The sequence below is a fragment of the Felis catus genome, chromosome B3 (genome assembly GCF_018350175.1).
Source record: "Felis catus isolate Fca126 chromosome B3, F.catus_Fca126_mat1.0, whole genome shotgun sequence".
Classification (NCBI taxonomy): Eukaryota; Metazoa; Chordata; class Mammalia; order Carnivora; family Felidae; genus Felis; species Felis catus.
This window is the reverse complement of record NC_058373.1, coordinates 120,451,974-120,472,198: the sequence shown is the minus strand read 5'-3', so window position 1 is coordinate 120,472,198 and position 20,225 is coordinate 120,451,974. Positions and strand designations below refer to the sequence as shown.

Below are 20,225 nucleotides of genomic sequence, written 5' to 3'. Positions count from 1 at the left end.
GGGTCACCATAACAATTGCCACTGCATGAAAATGTACAATGTGATCCTACAGCCCGGCTGGCAAAGGTGTGTGTTTACATACAGATGGTTATTCCCACCTGCGGATATACAAGTGCAGCTTAAAGTAACATGACTGATTTTCTGTAATCTGAAATCCATCTGGGTACACTCTATTTTTCTGAGTTGAACACAAAAGAAAGAAACAGCCTGATCTTAACACACTCTTTAATGGATTCACTCTGATAAACACCCCTCCTCCCCCAAAAGTCTCTTACCTAGCCAGCCCTTCTTCATAGAGATAGATGACAAGGGGATCGTAGGAAGTCACAAGCACATAGAGGCGCACATCAAACTTGAAATCTAGAAAAAAAATTGGGGTTCACAGGAAAAATGCAGGTCATTTGTTTTCTGTTGTAAGACGAACAAGACAATGTAACAAAGAAATATGGAAGAAAGAATAATCTTCCTCTCCCAACAAAACACACACTGCCTGCAGCACACCTTGCCTTCTGAGAATAATTACATATTTCATATATATATGTGTGTGTGTATATATATGTGTGTATATATATGTGTGTGTATATATATGTATACACACATATACAAATGTGTGTATTTGTGTATTTCACACAAATGTGAAAGAGAGCTTACATATACGTACCACACAGTCTTCACATATATGTGCTATAAAGCATTTGCTTTTCTATTCATTTCTATTTCATTGTCAAAATAATCCCACAAGGTACAGAAGGCACCAGCCTCATCTCTGGGGCCACAGCTGCCAAGAACTTCACACTAGCTTCATAAAGGCTTACTAGAGAAGACTGTGAAAATGTGTTTTAAAATTAGCAAGATCTAGCCCAGTCCAGCCAACAGCCTAATCTCAACTCACCATCTATGAGCAGGGGGTTGTTAATGTAACGGGAGACCAGGATGTTCTCTTCCAGGGAAATCTGGTTCGGCTATGGAGTAAAGACAAAGAATAAAAGGACAGAAATGCAAAGGAATCCTAATTTACAATAAGGGAGCAGAGTTCTTGACCTTTTAGAAATGATAAAATGGCAAACTAAAACTCTAAGACAAGTTTTCCTACAAGCTACCTCTATATTCAACTGGCCACATAACACTTAGAAACACTACGGATATCCAATTACAGTAGGGGTGAAAAATAAATTTACACAGCACTTGTCACATAATAAATAGAGCCATAACAGCTTTAAAGATTTATATACATGATATTAAATAGTTACATGCCAAGACAATAAAAGCTACTTAAAAAATAAATAAAAATGTGTTTTCTCCCAAGTGTAAAGGATGATGGAAATTTTAAAATACTACCATTATTCTTTTTTTTTTTTTTATGTTTATTTTTGAGACAGAGCGAGACAGACCATGAACGGGGGAGGGGCAGAGAGAGAGGGAGACACAGAATCTGAAGCAGGCTCCAGGCTCCGAGCCGTCAGCACAGAGCCCGATGCGGGGCTTGAACTCTCAGACCGTGAGATCATGACCTGAGCCAAAGTCGGACGCTTAACCGACGGAGCCACCCAGGCGCCCCTAAATATTACCATTATTCTTAAGTGAAGACTTTCATTAAGTTGCTTAGAAAACTTACAGATCTTTCCACAATGGATCCTGGCATTTGGAAAATGGGATGGATGTTTCATGGACTCATCAGTTGTACGTCCTATGCCACTACGTATCAAGACTGAACTAGCCCTTTTAAAGAGTTTTTCCATGAAAAAAGAGTTGTTTCTACAACAAATAATCATGAGTATTTGGATACTGTATAAGGTACTTAGGATACAGTGATGAACAAAACACAATCTCTGCCCTCAGCGCCTAATCCCTACTTCTGAAGAGTTTAATATTTAGGTAAAGGGACAGCAAAATATAGAGGTGTTTTTTTTTAATGTTTGTTTATTTGTGAGAGAATGCAAACAAGGGAAGGGCAGAGAGAGGGAAACAGGATCAGAAGCAGGCTCTGCGCTAACAGCAGCGAGCCCGATGTGGGACTCAAACTCACGATCTACAAGATCATGACCTGGGCCAAGGTCGGACGCTCAACCAACTGAGCCACCCAGGAGCCCCAAAATATATAATTTGAAAGAACACAAAGCAGCATATCTGCAAGCACAAGACATGAGACTGCAAAACAGAAGTGCAGACGAGTTAGTGGGATGATCAGTCAGGGAAGGCCTTTCCTGAAAGAGTACGTACAGAAGTGAGTGTTGAAAGCTATTGAGCACATGGTAGAAAGGAAAGGAAGCTGCCGTGGAAAGATGGCAGGCACAAAGCTCAGGAGAAAGGACAGGAGACAGATTCACTGACCTGGGGCTAAAAGACAGACCTGGGGAATAATGAAAAGGTATGGTTAGAATATTAGGGGATTCGAACCCCCAACAAGGGTTAAGTTGGTCTGAACATGGTGGGAAGCAGGAAATTATTATGGATTCTTGATTAAGTAAATAGTAAGGTTAAAATATAGGGAATAGCACAACTCTGTGTGGGATTATATTAAGGCAGAAAAACGAGCTGGAAGCCACCACAATCTATCCAGGACAAAAGGAGTCCAAAAGGGAAGTGGCTATAGTAATAACTGTAATGATAACAGCTACGGTAGTGGCAACAGAAGTAACGATTAAAATTTGCAGAAAAAAATAAAATTTAACAAATGCACTGAATGAACATTTGCTGTGTGTCTAGTGCTGTTCTAGTTTTTCACAAGTATTATTTCACTGAATCCTCCCCCAACCCTACGAGGCAGGTATATCACCATCTAAATATTACAGATGTCACATAGTGACAGAGCAGCATTTGAACTCAGGCAGTCTGCCTCGGAGGCTTAACTCTTAGGTACTATTCACATCTTTTCCCAAAGTCCTGACCTATAATACTGTCCCCCAATTTCAAAAGACTGTCTTTATAGCAGTGCATTCGCTACCCCCAAATACTACATAAAATAAGGATAATTTTGTGGCCTGTAACATCAAACACGATGAGCAACCCCAGGGTCAAGAGAAAGAGACTCCCCTCTCATTTCCCACCGTCGCTGTCCCACACTCAGAACACAACTTTCACAACCCATCTCCCTGCATCACACGGACATGGCAACAATCACTGCTGATTCATACTCATGGACTTGAGCACCCACACCATTTCCAGACTCCCTTACTTTTCGTGATCACTTTCTCACAAGTGCTATCTCCATTTGGAGTCGAGTTAGTGCGTAAGAACTGATGAATCATAGCACAAAGGAGCAAGCCTCAAGTCTGTGTTCCAAACCTAAAATAAAGTTGCAGACCTCTTCCCACTGAGTAACACCTACAGGTTGCAACAGATATCGACCACCCAACTTTCCTCTGAACCAGAGACTACACTGGTAATCATCTTCATTCCATAACACATCTACTGTCCTTGCCCATTTCCTCTCTTCTCTCCCTCGTCATACACATTTGTCCCCTGGGTTATGCGTAACATAATCTCGCACATTATTTAGGTAACTTTACTATTTGTTCAATGGTCTGAACCTCTCATCTTTACCTGCACCAGGAATTCAACTGTAACCTCAACGAAGAAGAGAAGGGTCTGGGTATAGTTTTTTTGTGTAGTGTTACATACATTACATGAGTTGCTAAGAAGCAACTAACGAAAGCCTTTTGATATTTTCAAGCCTGTTTCCTTTTCATCCATCCCCAACTGACTCATTTCAAATGAGTTCAAGTCCAAGCTCCAAAGTATGCTAAAGCAAGATCTAAAGTGTTGGGAAAGTTGGAAATACATCCATTTTTCTAAATGGACTTTAAGACTAAATCTCATGGTATCTGTTAAGTTGTTGTAAGGTAGAGTGGTACAGTGGTTAAGAGTGTTATGCTCTGGAATCAGCTAGACCTGAATTATAATCTTGACTCTACCACTTACCAAGGAAATAACAGTAACTACCTCATGGGTTCTTCTAAAGACTACCTGAGTCTATATTTGGAAGGTACAGGGGTAGGCACACATTAAATGCTCAAGAAATATCAGTTATTACTCTTAGTGCAAACTCCGTAGCGCCTCTAGGGTTCTACGAAGTTCCACAACCCAACAGCCTGCATCATCATCGTAACACTCCACACGCCCTTCCGCTCAGAGCCGTGCACCGAGTTATAACGAAGATATGTTAGCTTAGTATCAGTGTTAGCATTAAGAGATAATCCCTACTCCTCAAAAGGTTTTAAGGAGCGGCAGCACCTGGCACACAGCAAGGACTCCCTAAATATTTCTTGAACAATGAAGAAAAAAATAAGAGAGCACTTAAGATAACAACATATAAACAAATAGAAACAAGAGAGCTATACAGAATTATATTCACAGAGTAAATAGAGTAAGCCAAATACTCCCCTGCTACTTCAAAATCTCAAAGAAAACATTAATATGAGATAATGTGTGAGACAAGAATGACAAAGAAGAATGATCTGACTTCCATAATCAAAGTCACACCTTAATCAGAAAATGCCAGCACTTTCCCTCCTCGACTTGAATACACTAAATTGGGAAAATACGGCACTTAGTCACGGAGGGAGATGGAGCAAACAGAGCTCTGCTCCTCTGGGCTGTATTTCTAGAGTTAACAGAGCACATCATAAGAGAGGAAGGTAGCTGACTGGCCAAGATAACTTCCGTCTGCAGGAGCTCATACTTCTCTCTTCAGTATTTCATAAAAGTAACGCTTTTTCTATCCTTTATCCTGTTCTTGTAATGGTAGAAGTTGCTGTTTGCAGATATTTTCCAAAAGGCTATGACTATTATTGGGAATTTTTAGTGAGAGCCCGACTCCAGTGGGGAAGACAGGGAAAGATATCTTTATTTGGCCTTCACACCTAACTCCACCCACCCCCCAAGTCCCGCACCCGCTCACTTCAGTTCAGCTCACAGACCCTCTCTGCCTGAGCACTCCGGCCCCCTCCCCCTCAAATCTGAAAGGAAAGCAGGCAGCAGCCTTGGAAAGAGTTACTTCATCCAGTTGGCTAATGGGTCACATATTCCATGGGAAAAGATCCAGGTATGGAAAAGAGGGGATGGTGAGGCCTTGTGCACAAGCAGAGAGAGAAGAGTATTAACTACATGGTTTGTAGGCCTGAGTAAAGGGTGATAAAATTCCAGGTTGGGGAGTGAAATGGGAATATTTTCCCATTATGTCCACATGTTGCCAGCCCCCCCCCCCCCCAACCCGTGCCTGCTGGCATCTTCCCAGGCTTCTGTCTGGCACCTCCACCAAATGCCTCAAAGAATCAGACTCATTCCAAAGCCTCACTGAGGAGGAGGAGGGAGGCAAAGGGTCCTGCCAAGTACTTTGATCTACGCAGGGGGTCTCTAGGGATTCAGCCCGGGGAGAGGTGGGAGGGAGAAAGAGAGCCTGCCAAATGCATTCTCTAAAGACTTGTCACCCTCCTTAGGAGACTCCATCCAGGGAAGAGTCAGGGCACGGGGTTCTCAGCCCCACTGAGGAAAGTTTAACTTTTCTATCCTTTATGATGTTGGTTTCAAAATAACAAATCACTAGGGCAAAAGAGCATTCCAAAAGAAAAAAAGCCACAGATGAGCTGGAAATAGATCCTATTCTTTTTGACTCGTGTCTAAGAAAATAAAAAGCAAACTTGTACCACAGTTGACTTTCAATAGCAATTCCATTTGGCAGCTAAAACCCAAACCCAAACCAGTGCCGTCTATGAGATTCAAACAACACTGGAGCCCCTGGCGCGGAGCTGAAGGAAAAGCTGTCCGACAGGAGCCTTCGCGCCAAGGTCAGAACACAAACGAGAAGAGAGAGATCCAAAGCATGTGACCAGGGCCTTCTGTCACAAGACACTCCAGGGAAAAGGGCCTCCAGAGTGACCCGGGGCCAGGTAACAGCACTTGTAGCCTGGGGCTCAGGCTGGAGTAGCTGCTGTACCAGAACCGGATCCTGTATTTCTGTAGCACGTAAGATCTGCTATTATTGCTATTAGTGCTCAGTTTTCAGTCCAGATTGAATTTAAGGACTTTTCAATGTGAAAGACCTCTCAGAAAGTTAGTTTCTGCGCGTGTAGGAAATAGCTCAGACCATGTAAAAAGAGAATTGGGGAATTTTTTTTTTTTTTTTTTTTTTTTTTTTATTTTTGGGACAGAGAGAGACAGAGCATGAACGGGGGAGGGGCAGAGAGAGAAGGAGACACAGAATCGGAAGCAGGCTCCAGGCTCTGAGCCATCAGCCCAGAGCCCGACGCGGGGCTCGAACTCACGAACCGCGAGATCGTGACCTGAGCTGAAGTCGGACGCTTAACCGACTGAGCCACCCAGGCGCCCCGAGAATTGGGGAATTTAAAACAGAGTACTTGACCTCCCCCTTGCCCCCCACACACACACTCCCTTTCTTCCCTTCCAGAGTCCCACTGGAAGGACAGTGAAGAGATTTTTAAAAGAATGAAATAATAACAAAGCTAGAAAACATTTAAAGGAGCCAATAAGAGACCAAAAGTTTAAGGAAACCCTGAAAGATAGAAAGCAGATGGGATCAGGTTGAGAAAACAGAGAAGAAGGAAAATAACAGAGGTGAGGGTGATCTCAAGGAACCTCTGAGAAATTCCAAGCTGGCAGTGAACAAACATGGCCCAGGAGTGGGCCGAGGAACAAGAGCCAGGTAATTAATTCTTAATTAAGTGAGTGGCCCTCCTCCAACACCCAAAGCTTGGCCCTCAGAATAGAACCTAACGATGATACTCTGGGGAGGACGTCTTGTGTCGGTAGAGAGATCAGACAGAGGAGTGGAATTTGAGGCCACTCTATCCCTACAACAGACACAGAGGAAAAGACAGGAAAGGTAGTGCTGACCAGAGGGGAAATCACCAAAATCTTCCTCTGTATTCAGAATAAGGCCTGCTCTATTTTGGCAGGGGTGGACAGAAAGAAACACACTCCTCACTCCCATCCACTCCCAGCCTGTGAGTCAACACAGTGTGCCCTTGCACAAAACTGAGTTAGCCTCCTGTCCGGGGAGAAACTACCAGGGAATTACTCCTACAGGACAGTACGGGAAACCTAGGTCAGCTGTCAATTTCAATCAGTCTAGGCTTTTGTTCACAAATACAACTCAACATCTAAGGTCACTGAAACTGAGAAAGCCCAACAGCATGGGGGGAAAAAGGCAATCCCAAGAAAATACACAAAACAGAAGAGAACTTTTAAAACACTTTCAACTGATACCCTTACTAAGGCCAACCGGCAAACTGTATCCATTAATCCATTAAGCAACTACAGGCTGTTATTAAAGAAAACAAAAAAGGCAAATCAGAAAATGAAAGTTTCTACAAACTATGATAGCCAATACATAAATACAGTAGATAAAATGAACATTAAAATGCATAAAGCTCAAACTGGTGATCCAGAAAGATCAAGATGGGGGAGAATCAAGAATTTAAAATCAGAGACAAGTTGACAAAAAAGAAAGACCAAGAATGCCTCAAAAAAGAGGTCTAGTAGCAGAGACAAAGATAAAAAAAACAAAGAAACAAAGAAAAACACTAGTTTCCAGACTAAAAGGGTTGACCAAATGTCCAGAAGTAAGAATGAGAAAAGACCCAGAATGAAATGGTGGTGAAATTTCAGAATTCAATGCTGTGAAGTTTCTACTCAGTTTAATTAAGTTTTTTACTCAACTTAAAGATAAAGCAGAGAAATGGAATCACAGTTATTGAAGATAACATAATTGTATAAACCCTGAAATATAAAAGGTAGTCAGTAATGGAATGTGGAAGGGAGGGTAGATGGCGATGCAAGGGTGAAGCATATCAAAATGGGAATTAAACACATTGCAAAGAAAGGAAACATAAATCAACTATATTAGGTTAAAAACTACCGTTAAAAGTCTAGGAAGTGAGGGGCGCCTGGGTGGCTCAGTCGATTGAGCATCAGACTTCGGCTCACGTCATGATCTCACAGCGAGTTCAAGCCCCGCGTCGGGCTCTATGCTGACAGCTCAGAGCCTGGAGCCTGCTTTAGATTGTGTGTCTCCCTCTCTCTCTGCCTCTTCCCGCTCTCATGCTATGTCTCTCTCTCTCTCTCTCAAAAATAAATAAACGTTAAAAAAAAAAAAGTCTAGGAAGTGAGGCTGGAGTTGACATTTTATTTACTCTGTATATGTACTCGACTTAACAAACAACTTTGAATGAGGACTTGGCAAAGAATCAAGATACTGATGACTTTTGAAAAACAGAAGAGGATAAGGCAGAAGGAGGAGGAGAGAGGGAGATACAGAAATAGCGTCAAGAATTCCATACCACACCAAGGTTAATTTCCTCGATGACCTTGAGGGCAGGAACCCACAGTTCTGTTCACAAGAGAAACTAAATGTGTGTCCTACCAATGAATGCTTAGTGCTGAGGAATTAATATGACAATATGCTAAAAGTAGAAAAGGAACCTCTTTTCTGCTGACACCAAAGGCTGCTCTTCTTCAACATGTGATCAAGTGACTTTTTAGCCATAAGGTAACTGTTGGCACAGGAAGAGGTTACTGACAGTAAGGTGAATAGTAGCCAACGCACACCCAACCTCACCTCACACTTCTGAATGCAGATTTCAGAAAGGAACACCTACTCTCAATGAAAAAAAAATCGTATCAGGAGGAGGGTGAAGCAGGGAAAAGCCAATAAGAAGAGAGGGTGCCAGGGCACCTGCCTGGATCAGTCGGTGGAGCGTGTGACTCTCGATCTGGTAGTTGTGAGTTCAAGCCCCATGTTTGGGTATGGACCTTACTTTAAAAAAAAAAAAAAAAGGGGGGGGTGCCTGGGTGGCTCAGTCGGTGGAGCGTCCGACTTCAGCTCAGGTCATGATCTCATGGTCCGTGAGTTCGAGCCCCGCGTCGGGCTCTGTGCTGACAGCTCAGAGCCTGGAGCCTGCTTCGGGTTCTGTGTCTCCCTCTCTCTCTGACCCTCCCCCGTTCATGCTCTCTCTCTGTCTCAAAAATAAACAAACAAACAAACAAACATAAATAAATAAATAAATAAATAAAAATAAAAATAAAAATAAAAAAAGCAGCAGCAGCAGCAGAGGGTGCCACCTGCTGCATACTTACATTGTTGATCAGGTAGACGCCCCGCCCCCTAGAAGAGGCCACTGGTTTTACTATCCAAGGTCCCCGGTCCTTTGAGTATGAATCTGCTCAAAATATTGGGAGATTAAAAGGGAGAGAGAGAAACAAAGAGAAAGAAAGGACAAGAGTTTGTCATCTTAAATTTCAACAATGGTTAACTAGATACCCGAAGCATTCTCCAGGTTTGTAAGTGAAGGGCAGCACAGCTAAAATAACCTGTATTTCTAAACTAGCTTCAAAAACGCACACAAAAACAGAGCAGGGGTGGGGAGGGAAAAGGAGGAGGAGGAGGCGGCAAAATTACATATTTCTTCCACCATTTCCCCTCTTTCTTGAATGAGAGAGTGAAAGCAAAATAAGGCAACTATGTGATGTCGGTTTATCACTGTCACAAAACAGCCTTCACGAATCTTGAGATTCTCGCCTCCATTAACCCAAGTCCAGAAGCTCACACTGCAGAGTGCCAATATGAGTCAAACACTACGTCGCCTGAAATGACTAATTTCCTTAAGTGCTCTCTCTTAGCTTGTAAGAAAAAAAAATCATCTTAAATCAAACCATGTGCAAGCGGCGCAGGAGGACAATAATTTACAAGCGATTAAAAGGTGCCCTTTACCTTTTTATATACACAAGATAGTGATTCAACATTTATATACGTAATGAAGTAACACAACGGGGGTAGTTACCCTCTGTCACCACACATGGTTATTGCAATATTATTGACCATATTCCTACAGTGTACTTTTCATCCCTGTGACTTATTTACTTTAAAACTGGAAGCCTGTGCACCTGTGAATCCCCTACACCCGTTTCGCCCACCCTTCCCACCCACCTCCCCTCTGGCAGCCACCAGTTTGTTCTCCACACTGATGAGTCTTTTTCTGTTTTTTTGTTTAAGATCCCACATATAAGTGAAATCATATGGTGTTTGTCTTTCTCTGTCTAATTTATTTCATGTAATACAATACCCTCTAGGTCCATCCATGTTGTCATGATTGGCAAGATTTCATTCTTTCTTTGCCTGAGTAATATTCCATTGTGCACACGTATCATATCTTTATCTGTCATCTGTGGATGGACACTTAGGTTGCCTCCGTATTTTGGCTATTGTAAATAATGAAGCAATAAACACAGAAGTGCATGTATCTTTTTGAATCAGTGCTTTCATTTTCTCCTGTAAATGCTGAGAAGTAGAATTGCCGGGTCATATGATATTTCTATTTGAATTTTTTCAGGAACCTCCACGCCAATTTTCAAAGCAGCTGCACCAACTTACATTCCCACTAACCATGCACACGGGCTCCCTTTTCTCCACGTCCTTGCCAATACTTGCTATTTCTTGTCTTTTTAACACTAGCCATTCTGACAGGTGTGAGGCGACACCTCCTTGTCGTTTTGATTTGCATTTCCCTGATGATGAGTGATGCTGAGCATCTTTCCACGTGTCTGTTCTTGATTTAACCCTCTCCTGTCTCCTCTGGGACCCCATTCCTTAGCTCCTATCTTCAAGCTCTCTCTCCTCTCTGGGTGCTTCTTCTCTTTTTCTCTCCCTTATGATCACATCTACCTCCATACCTGCGATTTCCAGAATCTATTGCCAGAACTCAACTCTGCCTTTACAACTGCCTGCAAATCACCGCATGGAAGCCTCTAGGCATCTCAAATCCACACTTGCTCCCAAATTTCACACTCCTCATCCCTTTTAATAGCTCTTCTTTTACAGTTCTGGTTACACTCCCTGGTTAAAAACACGCTTCTTAGCAGGGCTCCTGGGTGGCTCAGTCAGTTAAGTGGCTGACTTCAGCTCAGGTCATGATCTCATTGTCTGTGAGTTTGAGCCCCGCGTATAGCTCTGTGCTGACGGCTCGGAGCCTGGAGCCTGCTTCAGGTTCTGTGTCTCCCTCTCTCTTTGCCCCTCCCCTGCTCACACTCTGTCTCTCTCACTCTCAAAAATGAGTAAATGTTTTAAAAAAGCAAAAAACATTTAAAAAAAATGTGCTTCTAAGCTTCTTAACTTCCCAGATTCACACCTCTAGAGCCATCTTTGACCCTGGCCTCACTACTTAAAACCAGCTGGTACACTCTGTTTATTCTATCGCTCTTTCCACTCCCTCTTTTCCATTCCAGCTACCTGGTTCGGTTCAACTGCACTTCTTCTCTGGATTGCTGCAATAACCTTCCAAGTGACCACTGCGTTCCTCCCCTTGCTCCCTCCAATTCATTTCACACAATTATTTTTCTAAAGGCTAACCTGCGTTCCTTTCCTTCTCAAAAATCTCCTATTGCTCACACTCGAGTGGACAATGGAGGGCAGGAACATAAGCCATGGAGAAAATGGAATTTCTGGGCTATCATATGGCGGGTGGACACCAAAGGAAGAGAAGAACTTAAAATAGCCTTTATGGAGAAGAGGAATGTCTTTCTGAAAGAAGAAGTGGTACAAATAGGTGTGTTTCTCCCCTAATATGTAACCTTAGCAACGCAACTAACCCAACGATGTCGGATCTCCCCCAAATGAATTTTAGCTTAGGGGTCATGGACTCTGGACAACTGGCAAAGAATGAATGGCATCCTGGCAAGACTGAAATCAAGACAACTCCTCTTGACTATCATGTCTTCCCTCTCCCCCCTTTTCCACAAACATGGTGGGTCCCTGCTGTGGTCTTTGGTGATGACATCATTAAGTGATTTGTTTGGGGGACTGAAGAACACCATTTGCCTACAGTAACTGTCCTGGGGCTAAACATGGTGGCTCTGAGTTACGGCTGTATTAATTCTGTGTGTTCTATTGACCTTTGGAATTCATTTTTGTTAAAAAGTAGAGCACATATGAATATGAATAATACGCTAATGAAGCAATCCTACTGAAAGACAGGTCACGCTTGAACTGATAGAGGAATCCTAACTCTATCCAGTCATCTGAATGAGCATCCCCACCCCGAACCTGCCTCCAAAGGGAAACAACAGGATAAGAAATAGCAGAGAGAGGACAAAGGGAATTTTCATTTCAGATTCCTGTAGACTTTAATAGGGAATTATTGTACACTTTAACAGGAGCAGTTTTCACACCTGGGCCATGTTGCTGACATGTTAGTTGAAGTATTTTTTATGCTATCGTGTTGGCTTATTGCATGATCTTTTATTATATGACAATACATCTCAACGTCACTTGAAAAAGGGAATAACATTGAACACTTATTAAACACCTATCAGGTGCCATTCCAAGTGCTTTCCATGTATTAACCTATTTAAACGTCCCAACAACACTATAAGGTCAGTACTAGTAATAAGCCCACTTTACAGAGGAAGAAGCTAAGGCACAGAGCAGTTTAAGTAATGTGGCTAAAGTCACATGATAAAAATTCTAAGCTGTAAGTTTTCGGCTTTGAGTCCAACAGAGCTCTTCTGACCCATTCCAGAGCCTTCTGTGGGCAAACGCTGAACCGTCAAGCGTCCCCGCTGGAATAGGTGCTATCAGAGAAACGGCCTCACCAGGGTGGAAGCAGGAGATCCTAATGACGGAAGTCCCAGAGGATGAACCCCGCACTGGGCAACCAGACTGTTAAGTCTTACAGGTTAAGAAAATCAAGGGTCAGGAAGTCTAGAGAGAACTTTCTCTTCTTCTCTCCATGCTTCCTCTACCCATAAGACAGGAATAGTCTCTCTCTTGGACTTACCGAGAAGAAAGATATCTATGTGTCTGTCCTCCCCTCGTGTCCTCCTTGATCCTCTCTCACCGGTGTTACCGAGAAGTGGACACTGTGGGCACACTGCCCAGTGTCTTTATGCAACAAGGCCCGGTGGTGAAGAGTGCGGCCTCTAAAACCAAACCACGAAGTGTGAACCTGACGGCGCCGTTTGCAACCTGCGTGACTTTCGGAAAGCTCCTGACCTCTCCGTGCCTGCCTTCATCTCTTCATCTGTAAACCTGGGATAACAGCAGTGCCTACCTCACAGTAGAAATGCCACTTGGAAGAGGGCTTTACGGAAAGGAAACACTCGTTCCGTATTGGCTCATATTACAACTACTGTGCGGACTCTCACAAAAGACCTGCCTCACACCTTCTCTGTACTCGCACCTCTTCTGTGCACCAAGCCTACTGACTCGGGCTCTGTCCCCAGGAAGGAAAGCCTGAAACAGCCCATTTCACCTGCTGGGACCGGACCTGGGAAGACCGTTCACTTCGAGGCAAAAGAAGTAAGGAGCCCACTGGGAATGGGCTGAAGGCCATAGGTCCCCATCTAGCTTTACCAACCACACAGCTGACATTTGGTTCCCCATTTGGCTAACACATGTATTCTTCAATTCTCCTGAACTCCAGCAAGACTGTGACTAACTGGTACCTCTAAACCCTCACACTAAAAAATGCATGATCGTTGAACCTCAAAGGACACTAAGTCACACAAGTCCAGACGTTAAGGTGACAGGAATATTCCCCTAAATGGCAAGAGGAAAACAGACACTCAAAAGGAAGCATATATAGTTCAAATCCAGAAGCATATACTTTCTCACATAGGCACGAAGTCTTGCCAATGAAGAGACTTTTTGTACCTGACAGGGGCATGTGTGCAGGGCACCAATGTGTCCTTCCAGAAACGACAGCGACAAGCTTACTAAAAATACACATACAGGTACATAATCAGAATAAAAAGAGTCTTAAAATTATTTCCCTAACTGTTTTAATAAAGAAACACAACTTTTTAAGGATGTGAGAAGCCCTCATTAGTTACTGACTCGAGGTAGCTAGCCCTTGGGGTAAGTGTGCCCCAAGTTCAGGGGCCAAGGATCGGGGCCTTCCCAGCCAGGCACTTACTACAGAATTCCGCATACTCAGCTGGCAGAAGAAAGGTCTGAGGGAGGATGTGAAAAGCCTTGAATCCATGCGTATGCTGCATTCGAATGATGTTTTTGTACAGTCGGTCCTTCCGGGTTAGTTCATATGACCTAAAAATCGTAAAAGTTTTTCCATTTCAGTCATCTGTGACTCAAAGGTTTTCCCATGTTATCACATACTAAAGAGTTTATAGCTCACAGTTCGGAAGCAGTCATTGAGGACAGTATTACATCTCAAATCTATCACTTTGTCACCTCCAAAGATTTATTAATCATTTTCATAAAATGGACTTCTCTGGTCAGATTTATTCATCAAGGTATAATTTGCATACAGTAAAATCTGCCCTTTTTAAGAAGTGTATAATTTTTTAAAAAATTTTTTTAATGTTTGTTTATTTTTGAGAGAGAGACAGAGTGTAAGTGGGGGAAGAGCAGAGAGAGAGGGAGACACAGAATCTGAAGCAGGCCCTGGGCTCTGAGCTGTCAGCACAGAGCCCAATGCGGGGCTCGAACTCATGAACCACGAGATCATGACCTGAGCTAAAGTCGGACGCTTACTGACTGAGCCACCCAGGTGCCCCAAAAAGTGTATAATTCTAAGAGTTTGAACAAATGCAATTATGTAACCACCACCACAAACAGTTCCAACATCCCAAAAAGTCACCCCAAGTCCCTCTGTAGTGACCCCAAGAGCCTTCCAATCACCTCCAGGCCCTGGCAAGCATTCATCTGTTTTCTGTCCCTATAATTTGGCCCTTTTTTGGAAAGCCAAGGACATGGAATGATATAGTATGCGTCCTTTTGAGACTGGCTTCTTTCGCTGCGACTGGCAACAACTGAGACGAATCCTTGTGGCTGCATGCATCAGAATTTCATTCCTTTTTATGACTCGGTAGTAATCTACTGCTTGGATGTACCACAGTTTCTTTATCCATTCACTAGCTGAAGGACATGAGAGCCATTTCCAGTTTTTGAAGATACGGATAAAGTCCCTACAAGCATTTATGTACGGACTTTTGTAAGAATGTAAGCTTTTGCGTGGACGTAAGTTTTCATCTCTCTATGAATGAGATGGCCGGGTTTAATAAGAGTGTTTGGTAAGTTCTATTAGCTGTCTATTGCTGTATAATAAAATTACCTCCAAAACCTTACAGCTGAAAACTGTAACAAAAATTTCTGTGGATCAGGAGTGTGAGGGGAGCAGGACTGGGCAGTTCTGTCCGGGGCTCCGTCATGAGATGTCAATCACGATGTTGACCAGAGCTACAGCCATCAGGCTTGACTAGGGCTGAAGGACCCACTTTACAAACAGCTGTCTCACATGGAACTGGTTGTTGGCAGGAAGCCTCGGTTCCTCCCCATGTGAACTTTTCTGTAAGGCTAATAGAGTGTCTTTGTGACATGACAGCTGGTTCCTCCTACATCAGGTGATGTGAGAGGGAAAGGGACAAGAACAAAGCTGCAATGACTTTAATGACCTAGTCTCAGAAGTGACACCATGTCACTTCTGCCACAAAGTGCTCATTAGAAGTTACAAAGTCCAGGGGCGCCTGCGTGGCTCAGTCAGTTAAGTAAGCATCTGACTCTTGGTTTCAGCTCTGGTCATGATCTCACGGTCCGTAAGCTCAAGCCCTGCGTTGGGGTCCGCACTAACAGTGCAGAGCCTGCTTGGGATTCTCTCTCTCTCTCTCTCTCTCTCTCTCTCTCTCTCTCTGCCCCTCCCCCCCACCTTGAAAATAAATCAACTTAAAAATAAAAACAAGAAGTTACAAAGTCCAGCTCACACCCAAGAACAGAAAAATTAGCTCAATCATTTGAAGGCAAGGTCAAGGAATTTGCAGACACGTTTTAAAACCAACACGTGTGTATGTATTTAACTTTATAAGAAACTGCCAGACTGTTCTCCAAAGTGGCTGTACTGTTTTGCCTTTCCCACTGGCAAAGTTTCAGTGTTGCAGTTGCGCTGTATTCTGACAAGCACTTGGTGTTGTCTGGTGTTTTTTCTTTGTTTTTAGCCATTCCAATAGGCAGTTAGTAGTACCTCGTGTGTGTGTGGTTTTTTTAAGTTTGTTTATTTCTGAGAGACAGAGAGTATAAGCGGGGAGGGGCACAGAGAGAGGAAGAGAGAGAGAGAATTCTAGGCAGGCTCCCTACTTTCAGAGCAGAGCCCAATGTGAAGCTTGAACCCACAAACCGTGAGATCATTACCTGAACTGAAATCAAGAGTCGGATGCTTAACCGACTGAGCCACCCAGGTGCCCCACCTTGTGTGGTTTTAACTCACATTCCATTAGTGACTATTGATGAGGAACATCTTTTCATGTCTATCTTCCTTGGTGAGTATCTGTTCAAATATTTTTAGCCCATTAAAAAAAAAAAAAAAACCAGCCTGTTTATTATTGAGTTTTCAGAGTTTATTATACATTCTTAGATACGAATTCTGTATCAGATATATGTTTTGCAAATATTTTCTCCCAGTTGTGGCTTACCTTTTCATTTTCTTAACAGTGTCTCTCAAAGAGCAGACATTTTAAATTTTCAGGAAGCCCACTTTATCAACATTTTTCTCTTATGGATTGTGTATTTACTGTTAGAGCTAAGAAATCTTTACCGAATCCAAGCGCACAAAGATTTTCTCCTGTGTTTTATTCTAGAAGTTTTACAGTTTTAGCTTTTACATTTAAATCTGATTCTTTTTGCCAAATGGTTTTGATGGGATTTATGTGTATTAAATTTATTCTAACATACTTTAAATATAAATAAACAAAAAAGACTGTGTTCTAAGTTCGACTTTTGATAAATATATTCAAATTTTCAGGGTCCAGAAGCCAAATGCATCAAATAAATTCTAGCTTCATAAAGCTTCATCAGCCGCCTGTGACTATTCACTGCTAAAAATCATTATGAAACATTTTAGGTGTTTTATGTTAATTGAATCCTAATTCTTTAATAGTACAAAAAAAATCTAGATTACCCAAATAATGAAAAAACACTAGTAACCAATTAACAAGTACCAAACTCAAAGCATTCTGGGAATTTTTACACAAGGATACCTAGAGGGTGTGACCTTCTGAGAAACAAGGCCTGAAAAAAGGACTTTCATGACTTGAAAATAGGACCGTTGAGGAAAACAGAAGATGTGGCTACCTTTCCCACATGTATAGGCCTAATGCCACAGCAGTAACTGTCCAGCCTCTTCTATAACCACATGGAACTTGCATCACCATTAGTAAAACAAGTACCTGCGGGTCGGATAGGTTTCTCCTACACAGTGACCAAGATAGACCTTAATGTTAGACTACAATGATCCTATTGTAGTAAAGTACCAGATCACTAGGTTAAGAATCCCACTGACAACTTAGTTTACATCATTAAAAGATGGATGTGCAAGAGACAAAATTTTAAAGAAAAGCAAGGAAATGATCACCACAAACTTCAGGCAATAATTGCCACCTATCAGGAAGTATATTCCAGAGCACTTCAGTTAGCCTTAACTGGACTCACGAGTTCCACTACTGGCTTCCACTCATGGTTTGCTCCACTATTTAAAAACCATCCAAGAATCTTTACTATAACCACTAAAACTTAATGTTTCTCAGTTCAAATTTTTCAGTATAATTTCTTAAAATCAAAGGGGACTTCGCCAAGTCCAGGTATCACAAACACTTCTTTCTTACCCATCATCCTCTTCATAAATGTAAAGCAGAGGTCCTTAAATTTTAGATAAGAATCATCCACAAAGTTTCTTTAAAATTATTGTTTGTAAGTCCCACATCTCAAAATTCTGGGATAAAGTCTAGGATTCTGCATTTTCTACAAGTGTCCCAGGTGATTTGGGTACAGATGGTCCACATTATAATATTGATTTAGCCTAGAACAGTAATTTCCAAACTTTCCAGCTATAAATCACCTCGCTGCCTTTTTTTTTTTTTTTAAGTTAATTTATTTTGAGAGAGACAGAGTGTGAGCAAGGGAGAGGCAGAGAAAGAGGGAGAATCTGAACCAGGCTCCATGCTGTCAGCACTGAGCCTTTGTGGGGCTCAAACTCACAAAACTGTGAGACCATGACCTGAGCGGAAATCAAGAGTCAGACGCTTAACCAACTGAGCCACCCAGGCGCCCTATCTTGACTGTTTTCTAAATATATGGTTTCTAGGTATATACTTACCTAGAAAGATTAAGCACCTAGAAGATACTTTTTAAATATACATCTTCCCTGGGTACGGTGATTCCACGAATCTACAATGGGACCTGTGAGTGCATATTTTGAAATGGTCTCCCCAGTGACGTTTATCATCAGTTAGAAACACTGACGAGAGGGTAAGAAAAAGAATGCATTCTCCTACAGATGCCCAATCCTAGAGGTCTCCAATATCCTTTTGCTTGATACCCCCATACAAATTTTAGGAAACTATATATCCTTTAGTCGGCATCTAAGATTTTTCATCAAAAAAAATCTGGTTACCAAGGTCGCTCAGCCCATCATCCCAAATGGGCCAACGAATGATAAATCTTATTTTAAAACAAAATTCTAACGCTACCCTTTTAAGTATACGCAAGGGAATCAAAATAACATCAGGATTCAAAGGCTCCTGTACATTTTAAAAATAGTATCCAAGAAAAAGCTCTTTTTCTGTCAGTATATTTTTCGTTTTAAAATATACTTTTTACTGAAGGTAATATATATACAGAGAAGCATACAAATCACAAATGCAGAGCGTGATGAATTTTGGTCACCTGTGTAAGCACCACTGAGACTAAATATAGAACATTCCCAGCACCCCAGAAGCCTCCTTCACACTCCCAACCCAGGCGTGATCCCTCAATCACTCTTGTTTTTACTTCTTCTGTGACGCTTCCCCCAAAGAAGGGTTTGGCCTAATAGAACATACTTCATGCTTGCAACTAGTATATCATCATACCTTCTCTATAACAAAATATGCATATGAGTTAATATGCATTATTTTCAAATTTCATATGATCATTAGGCTATAAACTGATTATCACGGTAACTACTGTAGTACACAGTATATCAAAACACCATAAATATTATGAATTTTTATTAAAATGTACAGTATACCAAGGTTAATGTCTCCATTTTGATAATTTTGCCACTGTTATAATGGATATTAACGTTAGAAAAACTGAGTAAAGGATACAGAGTAACTATATTATTTTTGCAACTTTTCCAGAAGTCTAAAATTATTTAAAATTAAAAGTTAAAAATTATATTAAGAAAGTTCACAATAATATTGGAAACATTAAAAAAAATTTTTTTAACGTTTATTTTTGACAGAGAGCGAGAGAGAGCGAGAGAATGAGTAGGGGGAGGGGCAGAGAGAGAGAGGGAGACCCAGAATCTGAAGCAGGATCCAGGCTCTGAGCTGTCAGCACAGAGCCCGACGTGGGGCTCGAACTCACAGACTGAGAGATCATGACCTGAACCGAAGTCAGATGCTTAACCAACTGAGCCACGCAGGTGCCCTGGAAACATTTTAAGTGCCTGAATGCCTCTTACACTTGAGTTCAGGTCTTTGGATTGAAACCATGCGAGACAGAGCAGCAAAAGCCACGAAGCATGGTGCATTTAGATGATGCGTTATCAGTGTGCTCGAACATACAAGAACACCACATTCAAGGAATACTCCAGAAAATACAGGTTCAAATTTATTAATGCTGACTGTTTAATTCTAAACTGAGACAGAATTCCTATACACCTACAGGAGTACTTCAAAAACCATTAAAATAAATAATATACTAGTAACATGAAGTGGAACGCAGACTCCAGTGTAGGCTATTTCAAGGACTCTTTAAATGCCTACTTAAGATAGACCGTATCTGATTCACTTCAACCATCCAGTCACACATTTAGAATACCAAATCCACATCTTCTAGACATGAAGGAAGAAAAATAAGGCTTAAGTTACTTTTTTGCAAATGAAGCAGAGACATAAAACTGAAACTTGTTATGAACTCAAAATTCACATTTATGCAAGATTATGAGGAAATTACTTGACTTGGGCCAGGTATTTACACACCATGACGAGATATAAGAGAATTGAAAAATTAAGAAAGAAACTTCACTAGATAAAAATGAGAAAAGCATATGAAAAAAAAACTTGTGAGCATAAGTAAGTAGGACTTAAGTCCTAGAACTAAATAAAATAAAATAAAATGTAACCACAGTCCAAATAAAAAAGTTGTACTGGATTTCCTTTTCTTCATGAGATGAGATTTGTTTCCCTCTTGTCTATAAGGTCATCTATCTGTCTCTCCATGG

General features: G+C 41.7%; 1 protein-coding gene across 20 annotated transcripts in view; it reads right to left on the bottom strand.

Moving 5' to 3' along the window:
* TTLL5 (tubulin tyrosine ligase like 5) overlaps positions 1 to 20,225 on the bottom strand; it is a 285,367-nt gene that overhangs the window by 242,986 nt on the left and 22,156 nt on the right. For all 20 annotated transcript variants that reach the window (XM_045060268.1, XM_045060271.1, XM_045060262.1 and 17 more), the window contains 4 exons: positions 13,926 to 14,056; positions 9,094 to 9,176; positions 893 to 962; positions 276 to 360 (listed from right to left, as the gene is read on the bottom strand). In XM_045060268.1, coding sequence (XP_044916203.1) covers positions 276 to 360; positions 893 to 962; positions 9,094 to 9,176; positions 13,926 to 14,056 — 369 coding nt within the window. The remainder of the gene's footprint in view (positions 1 to 275; positions 361 to 892; positions 963 to 9,093; positions 9,177 to 13,925; positions 14,057 to 20,225) is intronic.